Source organism: Chlorocebus sabaeus, chromosome 11, assembly GCF_047675955.1.
Source record: "Chlorocebus sabaeus isolate Y175 chromosome 11, mChlSab1.0.hap1, whole genome shotgun sequence".
NCBI lineage: Eukaryota > Metazoa > Chordata > Mammalia > Primates > Cercopithecidae > Chlorocebus > Chlorocebus sabaeus.
The window spans coordinates 53556613-53574357 of record NC_132914.1 but is presented as its reverse complement, the minus strand read 5'-3'; the positions used below and the strand labels follow the sequence as shown (position 1 = coordinate 53574357).

Here is a 17745-nt window from a genome sequence, read left to right as displayed (position 1 = left end):
CCAGGGGTATAAACACCTCAGTTTAACTCACTTCCCAATGTGCTCCTCACTCAACTAATAGCTTTTCCTCATTCTCCTAATGTTTATCCATTTTTAGGATGTCAACTTAAACTTGATGGGTTAAATCTAAAATTCACAAAATAAATCTCCCTTTATTTTACATAGCTATGCAAATTGAGGTCAAGGATATGATCACAAACAATTTAAGGTTTAAATTTACATAAATAGCTGGGTGAGGTTGGCTCAAGCCTATAATCCCAGCACTTTGGGAGGCCAAGGCAGGTGGATTAACTGAGGTCAGAAGTTCAAGATCAGCCTGGCCAACATGGCGAAATCGTCTCTACCAAAAATACAAAGATTAGCCAGGCGTGGTGGCAGACGCCTGTAATCCCAGCTACTCAGGAAGCTGAGACAGGAGAATCACTTGAACCCAGGAGGCGGAGGTTGCAGTGAGCTGAGATCGCGCCACTGCACTTCAGCCTGGGCGACAGACTCTGTCTCAAAAAAAAAAAAAAACCTCAAATAAACTTTCCTCCCCATCAAAGTAGTACGTGTCACATCACACCTGGTCTAACACACACAAAACCCCCACCCTATCTGGCACAGATACACTTAACATGCGATATTAAGTACAATTTCCATTTTATTTTTCTCCAGAGAATAGTCTGTCTCAGTCTTTAAGGACTCAGCTCCTTACATGGGTTTTGGTGGGGGACGTGGGGCAGCACCCTGAAAGACAAAGAAACAAAACAGTAAATTAAAACCCATGGATTCAAGATTCCCTTCCCCGAAAGAACTTGATCACCATCCTCTCACTAACAATGTATTCAGGCTACAAATGCATGGGAAGCTGGTAGAGGTGGAGGGAGAACACTACTCTGCCGTGTCTCTAAGCATGTTCAGGTGTGGGTCTCACCTGCCTTACAGCTTAACCTGAGGCAGAGACCTTAATCTGATATCCCCTGCACTACAGCAGGATGCAACTTTTTTTAATTTAAGAGATAAGGTCTCACTTTTGCCCTGGCTGGAGTGCAAGTGGTATAATCGTAGCTCACTGCAACCTCAAACTCCTGGGTTCAAGTGACCCTCCTGCCTCAGCCTCTCGAGCAGCCGGGACTATAGGTTCACACTATCATGCTTGGCTTCCTTCTAAATATTTTTTGGAAACATGGGGTCTTGAACTGTTGGTTTCTAGCAATCCTCTTGCCCCGGCCTCCCAAAGTGTGTGGTTACAAGCATAGGACACCGTGACCCGCCAGAATGAAATTTTTTAAACCAACACTCCCCTGGCTTCCATTCTTTTAAAATACTCACCGCAGGTCTAAATCGGGGAGGGGGTGTTCGGTCCTTGCGGGCTTCACGAGATCGATTCCTGACTACTTTGCTGTGAATTGCACAACTCACACAGTAATGCAGCTTCACATACAGCTTGGGAAGCACATAGGCTAAGGAACAGAAAATAGAGTTATACTAGTAGTATATACCTACCTTGCTTTTTTGTTACATGATCTTACATGTTTACGTCAATTAAAACTAAACCTATTTAAATGCCTGTCCCGCACATAAAAGCACCCCCAAAGCACCTGTTCAGCCCAATACCTGAGCACATGTGTTCATCTTGACACTACAAAGACCAGACTGACACTCTAGATGGAATAAACCAATAATCCAGTTCCTTCTACAGCTACACCCACCCTAATGCCTACCCTGAACCTCGCTCTTTCTATAAAAATAACTTAAGGAAAAGAAACAAAGCGACGTTCTTATGGCTCCAAACATCATCCTTTCACACCAAACTAGACTGCCTCCATTCTCGAAACGTTGAAGACATTCTTCCTTACCTGTACATTTTCACAAAGTACTCAAATAATCACAGTATAAGAATTGTCAAATTTACCAAGTTTCTAGCTTTTGGAATCTCATAACCGAAACAGACAAACGTTTACCTCAGAGTAAAGGCTGTGCACTCTAACACAAAAACTAACCTTCTGCCCAGAAAAGAATCAAAACGACAAACATGAGCACATAATATTCTTTTCTACCAGCAACAACCTTACATACGTGGAAAGTGCCTGAGAGGCTCCAACGAACAGAGCCTGCAGAAGGGCGAGGTTGGGTGAAGGCTTTTAAGGTACTGGGATCCTCAAGCAGTTTTAGCCGGTGATCCACTCACCATCAAAGACGCTTGCTTCAGAAATGTCCCTGACCGCTGCGGCCTCCACTATGTTTCGAATGACGAATTTCTTAATGGCCTTGTCCTTGGGCACGCATCGGGCACAGTTAGTGCAGCGAATAGGCTGCACATGGCCGCGGCCCTTTTTGGCACGACCGTTGTTCCTTCTTTTCTTTGTCTGCATCAGGACGGAAAACCTGTTAGGAAGGCGGCGCAACTTACCCAGCCTCAGCCCCTTTCCGGCCACAGGCCGCACCGGGAGCCTACAGAAAGGCTCCGCTCGGATCTCCTGTTTCTCCGCAAATCCCGCCAAGCCCCAGAGCAAATGTACACTCTGTCCACCCCTCAGCTGTGCTCCAGGCTCTCAAATCCCCACAATCCCAGAGTCTGCACCCGAACCCCCATCCTCACCACGCAACAGCACTAACCATTTTGGACGTACGGACCGAAAAGAGGAGACGGTGCTTGGCAGGGCCCTCTTATATAGCATGAGATCCCTACGCGCACACCGGGAGAATCCTTAGGAGACGGGCGTCAAGAACAGGAACTCAGTTTACTCAAATATTCCCTTATATTCAATATTTCTGCTGAAATCTAGGGTGAAAATGCGTTCCTAGTGTTTATTTATCTGTGGAACAATGTGCACATGGGACTATTTAGCCGGCTGGCGGAAGAAAATCGAGGTTATGTGTCTCCCAGCAAGCCTTGCGCCGCGCCGCACCGGACGCGATGCTGGACGACGCGGTTTTCCGGTTTACGCGACGGTAGGCGTGGAAGTTGCCCGACGCTGGACCACAAGGCGCACTCCTTATTAGAGGCCAGAGAGGGAGAGATGCTTGGTGGGAATTGTAGTGCGAAGCCAAGAGGCGCCCCTGGCCCCAAGTCCTTAGACCGAAGGCGGCGCTGCGCCACCGGGTGACGCCCTGGGCTCATTTCTCTGACAATCCTGCTACTAGGTAGGTGTAGGATTACGAAGTGGAAGGCCTGAGAGGAAACAAGCATTTTGTGAATCCCTCCTTCCAATATGGAGAAAACCCCACAATGAAGTGCATTGAGGCTGGGGCTATTTCTTGTTCATTTTTTAATCTCTGGACCCTGTTGGCACAGTGCCTGGCACTGTGGTAAGCGCCTTTATAAATATTAACTCATTTAACTTTGAGCAAGCCTGTAGGCAGGTACTATTATTATCCTCACTTTAAAAATTGAAGAATTTAGCCGGGCGTGGTGGTGGGCACCTGTAATCCCAGGTACTCAGGAAGCTGAGACAGGAGAATCGAACCTGGGAGGCGGAGGTTCCAGTGAGCCTCTGCACTCCAGCCTGTGTAACAAGATCGAAACTCTGTCTCAAAAATAAATAAATAAATTTTTTAAAAAAGATTGAAGAACTGAGGTGCAGTAGGTATTCTGGCTCCGCTGTACTATGCTGTATGTCACCTAACAAGTGGGTGGAGGAAATAGCCTGGACTAATGACTTAAACGTTTTTCAGCACGAATACATTTTACACTGGTACCCGGTACACACACAAACATGATTACATGCACATGCAGAACTGAAACACAAGCTTCATGAAACGATACTTACCCTTGTCATAGGTGTGCTGGTATGTTCTATTCTCTATATTTTTCTGTTCTCTATTTTATTTTAATAAATGCTGATCAAAAACCATGAAAGTTATTTCACCACTGATTAGTGAGTCTGACCCCTAAGTGAAAGATTCTTGTGTATAAACTCCATTTACCTCTGGAGAGCCATCAGAAAGACTTAAGCCTTAGGCTGGGTGCAGTGGCTCACGCCTGTAATCCCAACACTTTGGGAGGCCAAGGCGGGCAGATCACCTGAGGTCAGGAGTTTGAGACCAGCCTGGCCAACATGGTGAAATCCCATCTATACTAAAAATACAAAAATTAGGCCTGGTGGCACACACCTGTAATCCCAGCTACTCGGGAGACTGAGACAAGAGAATTGCTTGCACCTGGGAGGCGGAAGTTGCAGTGAGCTGAGATTGGGCTACTGTGCTACAGCCTGGGCAACAGAGCGGAACTCTGTCTCAAAAAAAAAGAAAAAAAGAAAGCTTCAGCCTTGAGTAGGAATGGCCGAGTAGGAATGGCTGTCCACAGACAGCCAACCACCCAGTTGTCCCAAAGCTGAAGACACTAGGGTGGCAAGGGGGCCTCCTAGCATTGAGACCCAAGATGGTACAGATGGAAACCACTGTTCATTCATGACTCACTCTAGAGTCTGAACACACCAGATTCACCTTCCCTCCAGCAACCCATCATACATCATGGTTTCTTTTAACCTTTAACCCACTTTTTGGTGCTAAAATCTGTTTTCTTACTTTCTTTTTCCTTATTATTATTATTTTTTTTTTGAGACAGACTCTTGCTCTCTTACCCAGGCTGGAGTGCAGTGGCGCCATCTCAGCTCACAGCAACCTCTGCCTCCTGGGTTCAAGCGATTCTCCTGCCTCAGCCTCCCAAGTAGGTGGGACTACAGGTGTGTACCACCATGCCCAGCTAATTTTTATATTTTTAGTAGAGAGAGGGTTTCACCATGTTGGCCAGGATGGTCTCGATCTCTTGACCTCATGATCCATCCGCCTCAACATCCCATTGTGCTGGGATTATAGGTGTGAGCTGCTGCACCCGGCCCCAGCTAATTTTTGTATTTTTAGTAGAGACAGGGTTTTGCCGTGTTGCCCAGGCTGGTCTCGAACTCTTGAGCTCAGGATATCCACCTGATTCGGCCTCCCAAAGTGCCAGGATTACAGGTGTGAGCCATTGTGCCTAGCCTTTTTTTTTTTTTTTTTTTTGAGATGGAGTCTTGCTCTGTCGCCCAGGCTGGAGTGCAGTGGCTTGATCTCGGTTCACTGCAACTCCGCCTCCTGGGTTCAAGCGATTCTCCTGCCTCAGCCTCCCAAGTAGCTGGCACTACAGGCACGCGCCACCATGCTCGGCTAATGTTTTGTATTTTAGTAGAGATGGGATTTCACCATGTTGGCCAAATGGTCTTGATCTCCTGACCTCATGATCTGCCTGCCTTGGCCTCACAGAGTGCTAGGATTACAGGCGTGAGCCACCGTGCCCAGCCCTTTTTTTTCTTTTTTAAGATGGGTCTGGAGGCTGCAGTGGCGTCATCACACTTCAGTGCAGGCTCGACCTCCTGGGCTGAAGTGATCCTGCCGTCTCAGCCTTCCGAGTAGCTGGGACTACAGGCATGTACCACCATGCCTAGCTAATTTTAAAATTTCTTGTAGAGATGGTGTTGCCCAGTGTTGCTGAGGCTGTTCTCAAACTCCTAGGCTCAAGTGATCCTCCCAAGTAGCTGGAATGACAGGTGTGCTCCACCACTCCCAGCTTTCCTGTCTGTTTTGACTTTGAATTTGCCAGTTTCAATGGGACATGGAAAATAATAGACTCTAGATAGGATTGTCTCTAATTTTCACTTCACTGTAATCTCATGGAAAACAAGGCAGACATTACTATATGGAATAGCAATGAGGTAGATGGAAGAGAACAGAAAAAAGTTCAGAGTAAAGGGAACAGAAAATAGTTACTATTTAAGACAGAAACAAATTGATGTTCCTACTTTGGATTTTTCTAGCTTAGGGGTTTCACTGGCTGCATTTCCTGGTGTAAAGGGATGAGCACATGCTTTGGAGTCACACACCCCTGGGTTCAAATTCTGGTTCTGTCACTTACTGGCTGATGAGTTTTGGACAAGGTATTTATTCTCTCTTGGGCATTTATTTTTTCACCAATAATTGTGATCATCCTTTTGTAGGTGTTTCTACAATTCAATGAGTACTTAGCATTTATGAGATGCTCAAGCAGTGGTAGACCCTATGATTAGCATCATTCACATTATTTTACCCTGGGCATAGAATGTGTTTTGTGCACAGTAGGTACTCAACAAATGTTTGATTAATTTCTACTTTGGGGGCCGGGCACGGTGGCAAAAGCCTGTAATCCCAGCACTTTGGGAGGCCGAGACAGGCGGATCATGAAGTCAGGAGATGGAGACCATCCTGGCTAACATGGTGAAACCTCGTCTCTACTAAAAAGTACAAAAAACTAGCCGGGCGAGGTGGTGGGCGCCTGTAGTCCCAGCTACTCCGGAGGCTGAGGCAGGAGAATGGCTTAAACCCGGGAGGCGGAGCTTGCAGTGAGCTGAGATCCGGCCACTGCACTCCAGCCTGGGCGACAGAGCCAGATTCTGTCTCAAAAAAAAAAAAAAAGAAAAAATTTCTACTTTGGGTAGACAGGCAAGTCAGACTTTCTCTCCTATCCTGAAGGCACTCGTTCCTGGTAGGAAAATCTCCTCCATTTCCCAGTCTAGGCTGAAAATTCTTCGTGTTTGTTCACCTCCTAAACTGTTCAGTAGTTGGTATAACATACTGCAAGGAGGACCCCTCCCTCTTAGTAGAAAATCAAGGCAAAGGAAGTCTGCAACAACAACCAGAGGTGTTAAATTACTCATGTTTATTTATAACAGACTTTCAGCCAGTACAGTACAAAACTTACAGTAGTATATCTCCATTACACAAATATTTACTTACAATATATTACATATACAAAATGCTTTGCAATAAGTCTCAAAAGCTAGTTTAACTCCCCTTGAGAAAGGAGAAAAACTCTTTAAAAAAGTGGGGGAGGGGAAATCAGAAGAAGAGAGGAGGAGGTGAAGGGGTAAAGGTCAAAAGAGACACCAAACATAGGCTACAAAGGAAACCCTAAGAGTAAGGGAGAAGAGAGGTGGTATTGCACTTGCTTCTGTGTTTATTTTTTCTTTTTGTTCTTCATAACTTCTGATTAAAAATATATATATTTATATATATATATTATGTACACAAGGAAAGAAGCTGCCAGAAGTATTACAAAATCCTATCTGCAGCTTGGACACTGACACAAAAAAACAAAGGTCTGGAAAAGTGTCTACTTAGAAATTTTTTTGTTTGTGGTATTGATTTTGAATAGCAATATAAAAGGAAACACCTCTTTTCTCCATGTGGGTTTCAGTGTGTGTGTATTTTTTTTTTCTTTTTCTTTACTTTTTTTTTATGCAAAAGGAGCTGGGAGAGAGCATGAGGATGTTTGAGGTTCCAGAGCTGGAAGGCTCTGAAAAGTAGGATTTTGTACCTAAGACCCTGGTTAAAGTGCAGTGATGGTCTGGAGAGAGACAGGATGCCCCCTCTCCCCTCCTTAGCACCTGGTCTTGCCCTTCCAGTCTCTGCTCTCATGGGCACAGAGTATAGCCTCAGAGCATAGTCCTTCATGTTCCGGGAGGTTACAGGTGCCACAGTTGACTGGGGAAGGGGATGAGGGCACCCTAAGGCTCTGATACCCCAGAAGGGACTAGTCCTTATGAAATGTCACCAAATACACAGCAGACACAGAAGAGGGGGGAGGGGGTAGGTCTAACAGGAAAGGCTCAATAACCAGAATAGTTCAGGAAAAGCCCAGATATTAATCTCAGCTCTGCTGACATTCTAAAACGGAGCTAGCACCCGAGGGTGCCGTTGAGGATTCTTCCTTTCTCTAGAGACCACTCTGCTCTGAGCTAACCTCCCCATTCTCTGCCCTTGGCAGCATCTATTTATTGCTACATTGTCAACAATCACCCCACAATGCTTCTCCCTGCCAATCTGGTTCTCTTGCGGAAATCTCAGAGTGGGGGAGAAAAAGGAGGACAAAGAGGAGAAAGTTTTTTAGGGTCTCCCTTCCCATAAGAAGGTAAGGTAGACTCCTCTCAGAGCCCTTAAGGCCCTAATCCCAGGATCTGTTCCTTAGCCCACCCTTTACCATCCCCCAAAAAATATCCCTGATAGGGAGTGAGAAAAGTAAGAGGTAAAAGAGCCAATAAGGAAAGGACATGTGGAAAGAAAGATGGAAGGGGAAGGAAGGGAAGAGAAAAGGAGAGAAGGACCAAGAGTTACAACTTGTGAGGTGTTGTGTTTGGTTTTTACTTTTTTTTTTCTTTAAACATAGAAAAACAGCCTTTGGTTTGAATCTCAAGGAAGCAGAGAGTGGGATGGCTGTGGCCTCGGGCAGAAAACTCTTGTAGAAAGAGACCTCCACTTGCAGTGGAGTTGTATCTCCTTCTGCCCCTTCTCACTAATCCTTGGTTACTCAAATAGCCAGGGGTCTCTGCAGTAGCCAGGAGTACCCTCTCCTACCCTGTGTTTGGGAGCTGAGTGTAGAAGGGGGTAGTAAAGGATGACCCCATTTCAGTTGTACCCATCCCAGTCTTGCTGGAACAAGGGTGGAATGGGGTGAAGGGTACATGCCCATGCTCATGCTGGGATAATTTTTGGTTATACTGAAAATTAGAAGAGAGAAAAGAGATACCCGTTTCTCCCTGCCACTGATCCTAAGAACAGGGCCCAGGAGCCTGGGAATGAGAGGGTGAACCCTGCTGGGAGGGAGCAGCAGAAGGCAGCATGACTGAGGGGCTGAGATAACCCCTTGTCATCAGGCAGCAACCCACTAGTTTCTCATAGGATGGGGACTGAAGGAGCCCCTGAGAGCCTAGGAAGGTCACTATAGTGAAGAAGTTTGAGAGGTGGAGGAGAAAGAGAAGAATTTTGACCCACCCCTTTCCCATGCCCTGGTTCCCAATTAGGCACCTGAGGCTCCCAATGTGTCAGAGACAGAGGGTTATAGACCTAGCCTTGGCCCCTGAGAATATAAAATTGGGGCACTCCAAGGAGAGAAAAGCCACCACTGAATAGACCGGTAGGTTGAAGGGACTAGAGCGTGTGGAGGGGTAGTTCAAGGAGAGGGACCAGATATGTCACATCCTAGAGGGAGATCCTGAATGTAGGCTTTGAGAACTCATATTACTAGGGGAACATCAAGAGGACCCTCAGTCCCACAGTGCCTGGGGAGAATTTCTTCAGCCCCTCCTACTTCCAAGTGAGGAAATAATTCTTCATTCATTCAAGAATAGTGCAAGCTGCCTAAAGTGAGAGGGCACAAGAGGTATGGAGTACCAGGTTGAAGAGTCCCAGAGAGGAGATATAATGCCACAGAGCTAAGGTAGGGCTGGGGGGAGGTAAATCAGCATCAAAACTGAAGAATTAGATAATGTAAAGGGTGAGGACTTAAAGCAAGAAGCTTGAAGTCTCTTAGTACTAAGAGGAGCTTCCTACGCCTCGGGCTGCTGGAAGATCTAAGAGAGAAAAATTGACCTAAAGTGGAAAGGAGCTGTGGACGGGAGGGTGGGGGAGTGGCAAGTGACTGATATAAGTTAAAAAAAAAAAAAAAAGGCAAAAATAAATCAACTAATTAATAAATAACTCAGTATGCTGGGATGAGAGAAGAGAAAAAGGAAAAACATAAGCAAAAGACCTGTTTCATCACAATGCTTAAATCGGTCAGGATAGAGGAGGAGAATAGGTGAGGAGGGGTCAGGGTCAGGCGTGAGGTCAGGTAGCCAGTAGTGAGGGCTACAAAGCAAAACTCCTTGGGAAATGGTGGGGACAGGGATCGATGCCTGTAGGCAGGGCCGTGGAGTGGTAGACTGGGGGGAGAGGGAGAGGTTGCTAGCCCACCTTATGCTCCCCCCGGACAATGTGGGAAGAGAATTCGTACCGGTCCTGGCTGTGATAACCACAGATGTTGCACTCAAAAGGGTCTCTGAAGCCATGGCAGCCCATGTGGATAGTGAACATGACGTGGTCCAGGAAGAGGATACGGCAGTGCTCACACTTGAAGGCCTTCACAGGCTCACCACTCTCGCCCACCACCCGAAGCACTTCCTTGGAGGGGCCTGGGGTGCCCCGCAATAATCCCTCCTGTGGCTTGGGGTCCTCTTTGGCGTAGGCAGGACTGTGCCGGCCCACCACAATGGTGGGAGGTGGCTGGGGTGGGGGACCCTGAGGGAGGGATACCACCCCTGCAACCCGATCTTCGTGGTTGCTTTCTGTGTCTGTGGAGTCCTGGCAGCCATTGCTGGGGGATGCCCCAGGGTCAGTCAGGGGGCCTCGGGCCCGGTAGAGGAGGGGACCTCCATCAGCCAGGTCCTCAGGTCCCTCACCTGCTTCTCGGGATCCTGGAAGCTCCAGTCGACCAGGGAGGGGCTGCATCTGGGTGTAGACAGAGCTGATGACAGGCGTGAGTTCTGAGATGCAATTGGTGGGTGGAAGGCGGAGGGGACGCAGATGCTCTGCACCCACAAAGGCCAGGGAACTTCCAAAGCCAGGCTCCAGGCTGTGGTGTGCCACCAACTCCACATCCTTTTCATAGCCACCCGAGTTCACATCATAGGGGAGGTCTGAGAGGCTGAAGCGCATCTGCTTTTCGCCTGTGGAGAAGAGGAACTCAGCAGGGCTGGGTTTGGAGAATTCCTACACTCTCCTCAGGATTCTTTGTTTTCTTACCTGCAGGTCTGGGTGTAACATTATTTACTATACTGCATTTACTTTCCCAGGGTCAGGTCCTTTGGGGGACTGCTCCCTGACTCTAGGCTGTAATCTTAGAGAAGGACTCAGTCCCAGGCCACTGATTTGTAATACTTCATTTTCTTACTCTCCATAAAGCTCCAGGTCCTTAGAGAGCTAATGACTAATGCTGGGGATAGGGGGAACCACATACTTATTTCCTCTCTCTGACTCTCTAAGGGCCCACACAGACTGAAGTTCTTGTTATTCTTAAAAACTGAGACAGCCTGGGCTGGGTGCGGTGGCTCACGCCTGTAATCCCAGTACTTTGGGAGGCTGAGGTGGGTGGATCACAAGGTCAGGAGATTGAGACCATCCTGGCTAACACGGTGAAACCCTGTCTCTACTAAAAATGCAAAAACAAATTTGCTGGGCATGGTGGCAGGCGCCTGTAGTCCCAGCTACTCGGGAGGCTGAGGCAGGAGAATGGCATGAACCCAGGAGGCGGAGGTTGCAGCGAGCTGAGATCGTGCCACTGCACTCTAGCTTGGGCGACAGAGCAAGACTCCGTCTCAAAAAAAAAACTGAGACAGCCCGATCCCTCAACCCTGTGCCTTAAAACCACCACAAGTCTTCAGTGCCAACCCTTCTCCACTCTCTTTGAGTACATCCTCCCTCTTTACTTTCCTCCTGTCCTGAGGATAGATTTTGAGTAACAGAGGCCACCAGACTGCTTTCTTTCCTTTTTTTTTTTTGAGACGGAGTCTCGCTTTGTCGCCCAGGCTGGAGTGCAGTGGCACGATCTTGGCTCACTGCAAGCTCCACCACCTGGGTCCACACCATTCTCCTGCCTCAGCCTCCCGAGTAGCTGGGACTACAGGCGCCTGCCACCACGCCCGGCTAATTTTTTGTATTTTTAGTAGAGACAGGGTTGCACCATGTTAACCAGGATGGTCTCAATCTCCTGACCTCGTGATCTGCCAGCCTCGGCCTCCCAGAGTGCTGAGATTACAGGTGTGAGCCACCGCGCCCGGCCCACCAGACTGCTTTCTTTCCCTAAACCAAATCTCCAGACCACACAGCTCAGATTTATTTGAGCTGTGGCTTAAAGCTGATACCTCTTTCCAACTGGACTCTTACCTACAAACTTCTGGGGTGTGGAACGCTTGCGTTTGGTGAGGCTGTTGGCCAGACGATCAATGAAAGTTGGCCGTTCAGAGGATGAGTGCAGCATGGAGTCTGGCACCATCTCCAGGTCACGTATTTCATCACCTAGTGGGAAGGAGTTGAGGACAAGTAGTAGCAGTTGAGTAGGGGTGGCATTGGCCCCACAGCCTTTCTCTGGAGAAAACCAGCAGGTCAGTAACCAAGGAAGGTCATACCAGATGCCTGGGAAACTGGGCTCTGTTTACCCTACCTAAAGCTCACTCCAGCAACATTTCAGATCATTTGGGGACAATCATACATATCTGGCCCTTGGTTACTTCTTGTGTTCTCTCTCTCCCATTAGGCCAAGGATATAGACCCAAACTTCCCCTACCTCTCGATCTCCCTAAAGCACCCACCACAGACAAGGCTCTGCACCAACTGGGGTACCTAGAATGGGGTATTAGGCAGATTTACTGGGATAAGCATCCCCTGTTCCACAGACTTCATCCCTCAGTGCGGGAGATACTGGAGTCACCCTTGTCCAGCACTCCCTCTCACCATCCCCTTTTAACTCCCCAGTAGTACATCAACAGCTCTACCTGGTTGGCCAGCCAAAGCTTGGGCTTCAGTGCTGAGACTCTGTAGGTAGTTATGGCACCGCTCCTTGTGCTCCTCCAGGGTACTCTGCTGTTTGTAGCTCCGGCCACAGTAGTTACACTTGTAGGGCTTACCCACTGTGGGAGAGGAGACTGGAGGAGAGCGGAAAGATGGCATCAGAGCTACTTCTCGCTGTGCCCTGGCTCTGCAGATTCAGCCAAGAGCAAGTATACACTGGCATGGGGAGGAAAGGATGTTGCTAAATTGAGTTCTTCTGCTTGTCTTTCATTCCCCAACTTCAGCTGCAACCATGAACAGATGAACCATATTTGATGATGAGGGATAATGTGCAGTTATGGGAGCAAGGGAATCCTAGAGCATGTGGCTTCAGACTGGTGGTGGGCTTGTTCAACATGGCCAAATTGCTGCTCAAAAGCAGTGAGGACCCAGGGACTTTGTAGGGGATCATCCCTAGCAGGCAGGCAGGCCCCACTGCAGGATCTCAGAGACTGGGGCCCAGACTGTGGTTTAACCTTTCCATTTGGCAGGCGGATGTAAGTGCTGTTTATCAGACAAGGGGATTTTTTGCTTTTTATGAACTATCTGCTTTGGTTTGGGGGAAACTGGTGGGCTGGCATGATAGAAATGAGAGCCCTTAGATCTGCCAATGTGGGGAGGGGGCAGTTTTCATTGACCTTTACTTGTATTTTGACCTCCAGCCCTAGCCTGGTTTACTGATTATTTTGTCTTTCTGTCTCTCTACACTGAGATACCAAGAGAGCTCTAGAAAGCCCATCACTGATGGAGTAATTCTGAAAAGAGAAAATGAATAAAAGAACAGAGAATAAAATAAACAAGAGAAAAAAAAAAGAGAACACCAAATTTGGGTTGTTTTGTTTGTGTGCTTATAATAAAAGAACAGGTTATAAAGATCTTGTTTCTACTGAAGAAAAAAAAATTGGGAAACAGAGTGGTACTTTATTTAAAGATAACTCTTAAGACATATTTGTGAGAGGAGAGAAACAAGGTATTGTATATTGGATGTATCTTGCTGCTATTGAGCAGGGAGACAGGAGAAGGTATCTCTAGGAAGTTGGTAATTACTCTTCACCCCTAACCCTGCCATGCCAAAACTGGGCCTTGACTAAATCAACCTACTTCATTTTACTCAGGCTCTGTAAACCCTTGTATTTTAGGGATGAAATGAACACCATGAATCCCAGTACTTTGGGAGGCCAAGGCGGGCGGATCACGAGGTCAGGAGATTGAGACCATCCTGGCTAACATGGTGAAACCCCGTCTCTACCAAAAACACAAAAAATTAAGCTGGGCATTATGGCAGGTGCCTGTAGTCCCAGCTACTCGGCAGGAGAATGGAATGAACCCGGGAGGCGGAGGTTGCAGTGAGTTGAGATCGCACCACTGCACTCCAGCCTGGGCGATAGATAGAGACTCTGTCTCAAAAAAAAAAAAAAAAAGAAATGAACACCATGGTCCCTGTCCACCCAAAGACCCTTGGGGAAATGGTTTAACATCTGGGAGAGGAATGATCCTCCGACTGCTTTCTTATTTTTCAAATTTTAATTGATAATTGATACATAATAATTATACATGCTTATGAGATACATATGATATTTTCATACATGTACACGATGTGTAATGATCAAATTGGGGTAACTGGCATATCTGTCACCTCAAACATTTATCTTTTTTTCTTCTTTTTCTTGGAGACAGAGTCTCACTCTGTCGCCCAGGCTGGAGTGCAGTGGCACAATCTCGGTTCACTGCAACCTCCACCTCCTGGGTTCACGCCATTCTCCTGCCTCAGCCTCCCGAGTAGCTGGGACTACAGGCGCCTGACACCATGCCCAGCTAATTTTTTACATTTTCAGTAGAGACAGGTTTTCACCGTGTTAGCCAGGATGGTCTCGATCTCCTGACCTCATGATCCATCTGCCTTGGCCTCCCAAAGTGCTGGGATTACAGGCGTGAGCCACCGTGCCCGGCAAACATTTATCATTTCTTTGTGTTGGGAACATTCAAAATCATCTCTTCTAGCTATTTTGAAATATACAATAAATTAATGTTAACTACAGTCATTCTACTATGGTGTAGAACACTACAACTTATTCCTCCTATCTAACTGTAATCTTCTACCCATTAACCAGCCTCTCCCTGTCCACCCACTCCCAACCCTTCTCAGTCAGCCTCTGGTAACCACTGTTCTACTCTCTACTTTTTTTTTTTTTTTTGAGATGGAGTTTTGCCCTTGTTGCCCAGGCTGGAGTGCAATGGCACGATCTTGGCTCACTACAACCTCTGCCTCCTGGGCTGAAGTGATTTTCCTGTCTCAGCCTCCCGAGTAGCGATGATTACAGGCATGCACCACCATGCCTGGCTAATTTTGTATTTTTAGTAGAAACGGGGTTTCTCCATGTTGGTCAGGCTGGTCTCGAACTCCTGACCTCAGGTGATCCACCCGCCTCGGCCTCCCAAAGTGCTGGGATTACAGGCATGAGCCACCGTGCCTGGCCTTCCCCCCCCCCCCCCCCAAGAAGGGGTCTCACTCTGTCACCCAGGCTGGAGTACAATGACATGATCACAGGTCACTGTAGTCTTGACCTCCCAGGTTCAAGTGATCCTCCCTGTCTCAGCGTCCTGAGTAGCTGGGACTACAGGTGTGTGCCACCACACCTGGCTAACTTTTTGTTTGTAATAGAGACAGAGTCTCACTACGTTGCCCTGGTTGGTCTCAAACTCCTGGGCTCAAGCGATCCACCCGCCTTGGCTTCTCCGAGTGCTGGGATTATAGACGTGAGCCACTGCGCCCAGCCTACTCCATACTTCTATGGGATCGACATTTTTAGCTCCCACATGAGTGAGAACATGCATCCAGTCTCTTTTTTCTTATAATAGGGGTTGCAACAGAAAGCACTTCACATAGATGGTACCTGACAGTATATCTGTGTCTGCTTCTGTTAATAATCTACAGATCAAAATCCAAAATCTACCCAGTTGACCTCACAGCATAGTTGGTAAGAATTCTAGGGGCCAAGCCATCCTTGTTCCAAACCAGCAGGAAGAGCAGCCCCTTTTATGAGGAAAAGGAGTACGTATTTCTGGCACCGGAGCTTGATGGGGTTCCAGCTAGGCTGCAGAATAGCTATGTGACCCGCAACTCATTTTCCCCCCAACAGCTTCATTTCCCTTGTCAACAAAATGGGGATAATCACATCTACCTTGGAATTGTTATGAGGGTCACATGAAGAAACATAAGTGAAATGCTCTGTAGATATAAAGCATGAATCAACGATGATCTTTCTCCCTGTTTCTCCACAGACATAGAGATAAAGAGGTCCCAATTACAAGGTGGGAGAACCTGAAACAAGGTAAGTGGATGGAGAAAGTAGAAGGTGGTGAAATGATTGCTCTGTCCCTTTAAATCCTGGCTCAGGAGAGTTTAAGAAAAGAGAAAAATAGCCAGGAAAGTTTCCAAGGACAGACCCTACTAATTCTTTCCCCTTTCCTTTCTTCCTGCCTTTTCCCAATCTTGAGGTCCCTCCTTCTTGCCAGCTCAGCTCCTGGCCTCTTCCCAAGTCCAAGCCAAAAGCCTAAAGCTTAGTAAAATGCCTAAAAAGTGCTATCTGTCCAGCTGATTCAGACAGATATTGATTCAAACAGTCTTGACTAGGCTAGAAAACCTTGTTAATCCAGTTTCCCAGCACTGTTCCAAACACTGATCTCTAGGCACCCTCTGGACTTTCTCTTGCCTCTGGGAAGGTGACAACCTCTTGGGATAGGGAATAGAAATAGGATACTCTTTTCCTATTTGGAAGTCCTAGGCTCCCTTTTTTGCTATTTGAGAGTCCCATGGATATTTCCAGGAGCCAGTAGGAAGTAAAGGAGAGGATAGACTGGTTGCCCAAGACCTCTGGTGGTGTGGGAGGAAGGAGGGTGAAGATGATAACAGGTGTGGGGCCTGGGGCAGATGGGAGTGAGAGGAGGGATCTCCTAGGGGCTTAGATGTTGGGGGTAATAGGGCATGGATTGTGGCATCAACAATCTAAAATACAAAAGTCAGGGAAGGCCAGGCACAGTGGCTTACGCCATGCCTGTAATCCCAGTACTTTGGGAGGCTGAGGCAGGCCGATTGCTTGAGATCAAGAGTTCAAGACAAGCCTGGGCAGCATAGGGAGATCCTGTCTCTACGAAAAAATACAAAAATTAGCTGGGTGTGGTGGCATGTGTGGTCCCACCTACTCAGGAAGCTGAGGTGGGAGGATGGCTTGAGCTCAGGAGATCAAGTCTGCAGTGAGCCAAAATTGCGCCACTACACTCCAGCCTGGGCAACAGCGTGAGACCCCGTCTTGAAAAAACAAAAAACAAACAAAAGTCAGGGAAGGGTGACTGTTAACAGCCAAGAACATTGCCCCTATTCCTTTTGCTGCAAGTCACAGAATATGGTGGATGTAAAATACCCCATCAAGGTGTCTCCCAAATTTCCCATGAGGCCTTGCTGCCCAGAGGATGGGTGAGAGAGGCAGGGGGCCCTATCTGCTCTGTAAATACTCTCCCTCCTCAATGACAGACACCGTAACTCCCCAAATACGAGAGAAGTCACTGAGCTCTACATACTGGGTGTGTTGGAGCCTCATTCTCTCATCCCACTGGACACTCACTGACCTGAGTGTGTGCGGAGGTGACCAGTGAGTGCATCACGCCGGCGGCAGGCATAGTTGCAGAAGGGACATTTAAAGGGCTTCTCCCCGGAATGCAGCTTGATGTGGCGCAGCAGGTTCCCCTTCTGGGTGAAGGAGGCACCACACTGGTTGCAATGGAAGGGCCTTTCACCTGCAAGTGAAAGAACAAATCCCAGAGGACTGCATGTGAGGAACTTGGAAGGCTGAACCTGTCGCCCCACCCTCTGTCCTACCTTGCCCAAGGGAAGGTGCTCTAAACACATTGCTGACTGGCAGAAGTGCAATGCACACAAACCCTGCTTTATCAAGATCCCTTGGGGATCCCTTGGGTCTTACTGTGGGGAAGGTGTGGATTAGAAGTGTGTGTCAGGGAGAGGGGCCTGGAACACGAGGCCATAAGACTGTTACCAAAAACTCAGCCCCACAGGGCCCACTCTGCCCTAGGAGCCCAAGGCCTGAGGAAGCTGAGAAGAGAAGGCTTTTGTTTTCCGTTTTTTTTTTTTTTTTATTATTAGATGGGAGGGCCCAAAGAATACCCAGGAGTCTAACCCCTATTGGACCACTGGCTCATTCTTGAGTTTACACTTTCCCCTCCCTCATATACTGAGAAAAATATCAGCTTTTCTTTATAACAGCAGTTGAGGAAAGTGCCAGGAAACTACAGGTATTGAGGGGAACTAAATTCTGCACCCACCCCCACCCTGCCTCATTTTGTCAGCTAGAAAATGTGCTGGGTGAGACCCTT

The 17745-nt window shown here is 47.6% G+C and overlaps 2 protein-coding genes across 10 annotated transcripts in view; both read right to left on the bottom strand.

Annotated features, from left to right (window-relative positions):
- Positions 1-625: 625 nt before the first annotated feature.
- RPS26 (ribosomal protein S26) lies at positions 626-2914 on the bottom strand. Its single transcript, XM_037996963.2, has 4 exons — positions 2602-2914; positions 2174-2351; positions 1315-1445; positions 626-729 (listed from the first exon to the last, which is right to left on the bottom strand). Exons 1-4 carry the CDS (start codon positions 2602-2604, stop codon positions 694-696), a joined length of 348 nt encoding a protein of 115 aa, XP_037852891.1. The 5' UTR covers positions 2605-2914; the 3' UTR covers positions 626-693.
- A 3724-nt stretch (positions 2915-6638) lies between these two features.
- The window catches only part of IKZF4 (IKAROS family zinc finger 4), a 31880-nt gene continuing 20773 nt past the window's right edge, over positions 6639-17745 (bottom strand). For all 9 annotated transcript variants that reach the window (XM_008003592.3, XM_008003593.3, XM_037996964.2 and 6 more), the window contains 4 exons: positions 16984-17151; positions 12303-12452; positions 11695-11826; positions 6639-10478 (listed from right to left, as the gene is read on the bottom strand). In XM_008003592.3, coding sequence (XP_008001783.1) covers positions 9718-10478; positions 11695-11826; positions 12303-12452; positions 16984-17151 — 1211 coding nt within the window. In that variant the 3' untranslated portion in view covers positions 6639-9717. The remainder of the gene's footprint in view (positions 10479-11694; positions 11827-12302; positions 12453-16983; positions 17152-17745) is intronic.

What these genes read in the sequence shown, in the direction of transcription:
- RPS26 (XM_037996963.2), bottom strand. An exon ending in TGAAGCAAGCGTCTTTGATG is followed by an intron (nt 1,446 to 2,173) that starts GTGAGTGGATCA and finishes TCTGTTCCTTAG; the next exon opens with CCTATGTGCTTCCCAAGCTG. An exon ending in CTCCCCGATTTAGACCTGCG is followed by an intron (nt 730 to 1,314) that starts GTGAGTATTTTA and finishes TTTGTCTTTCAG; the next exon opens with GGTGCTGCCCCACGTCCCCC.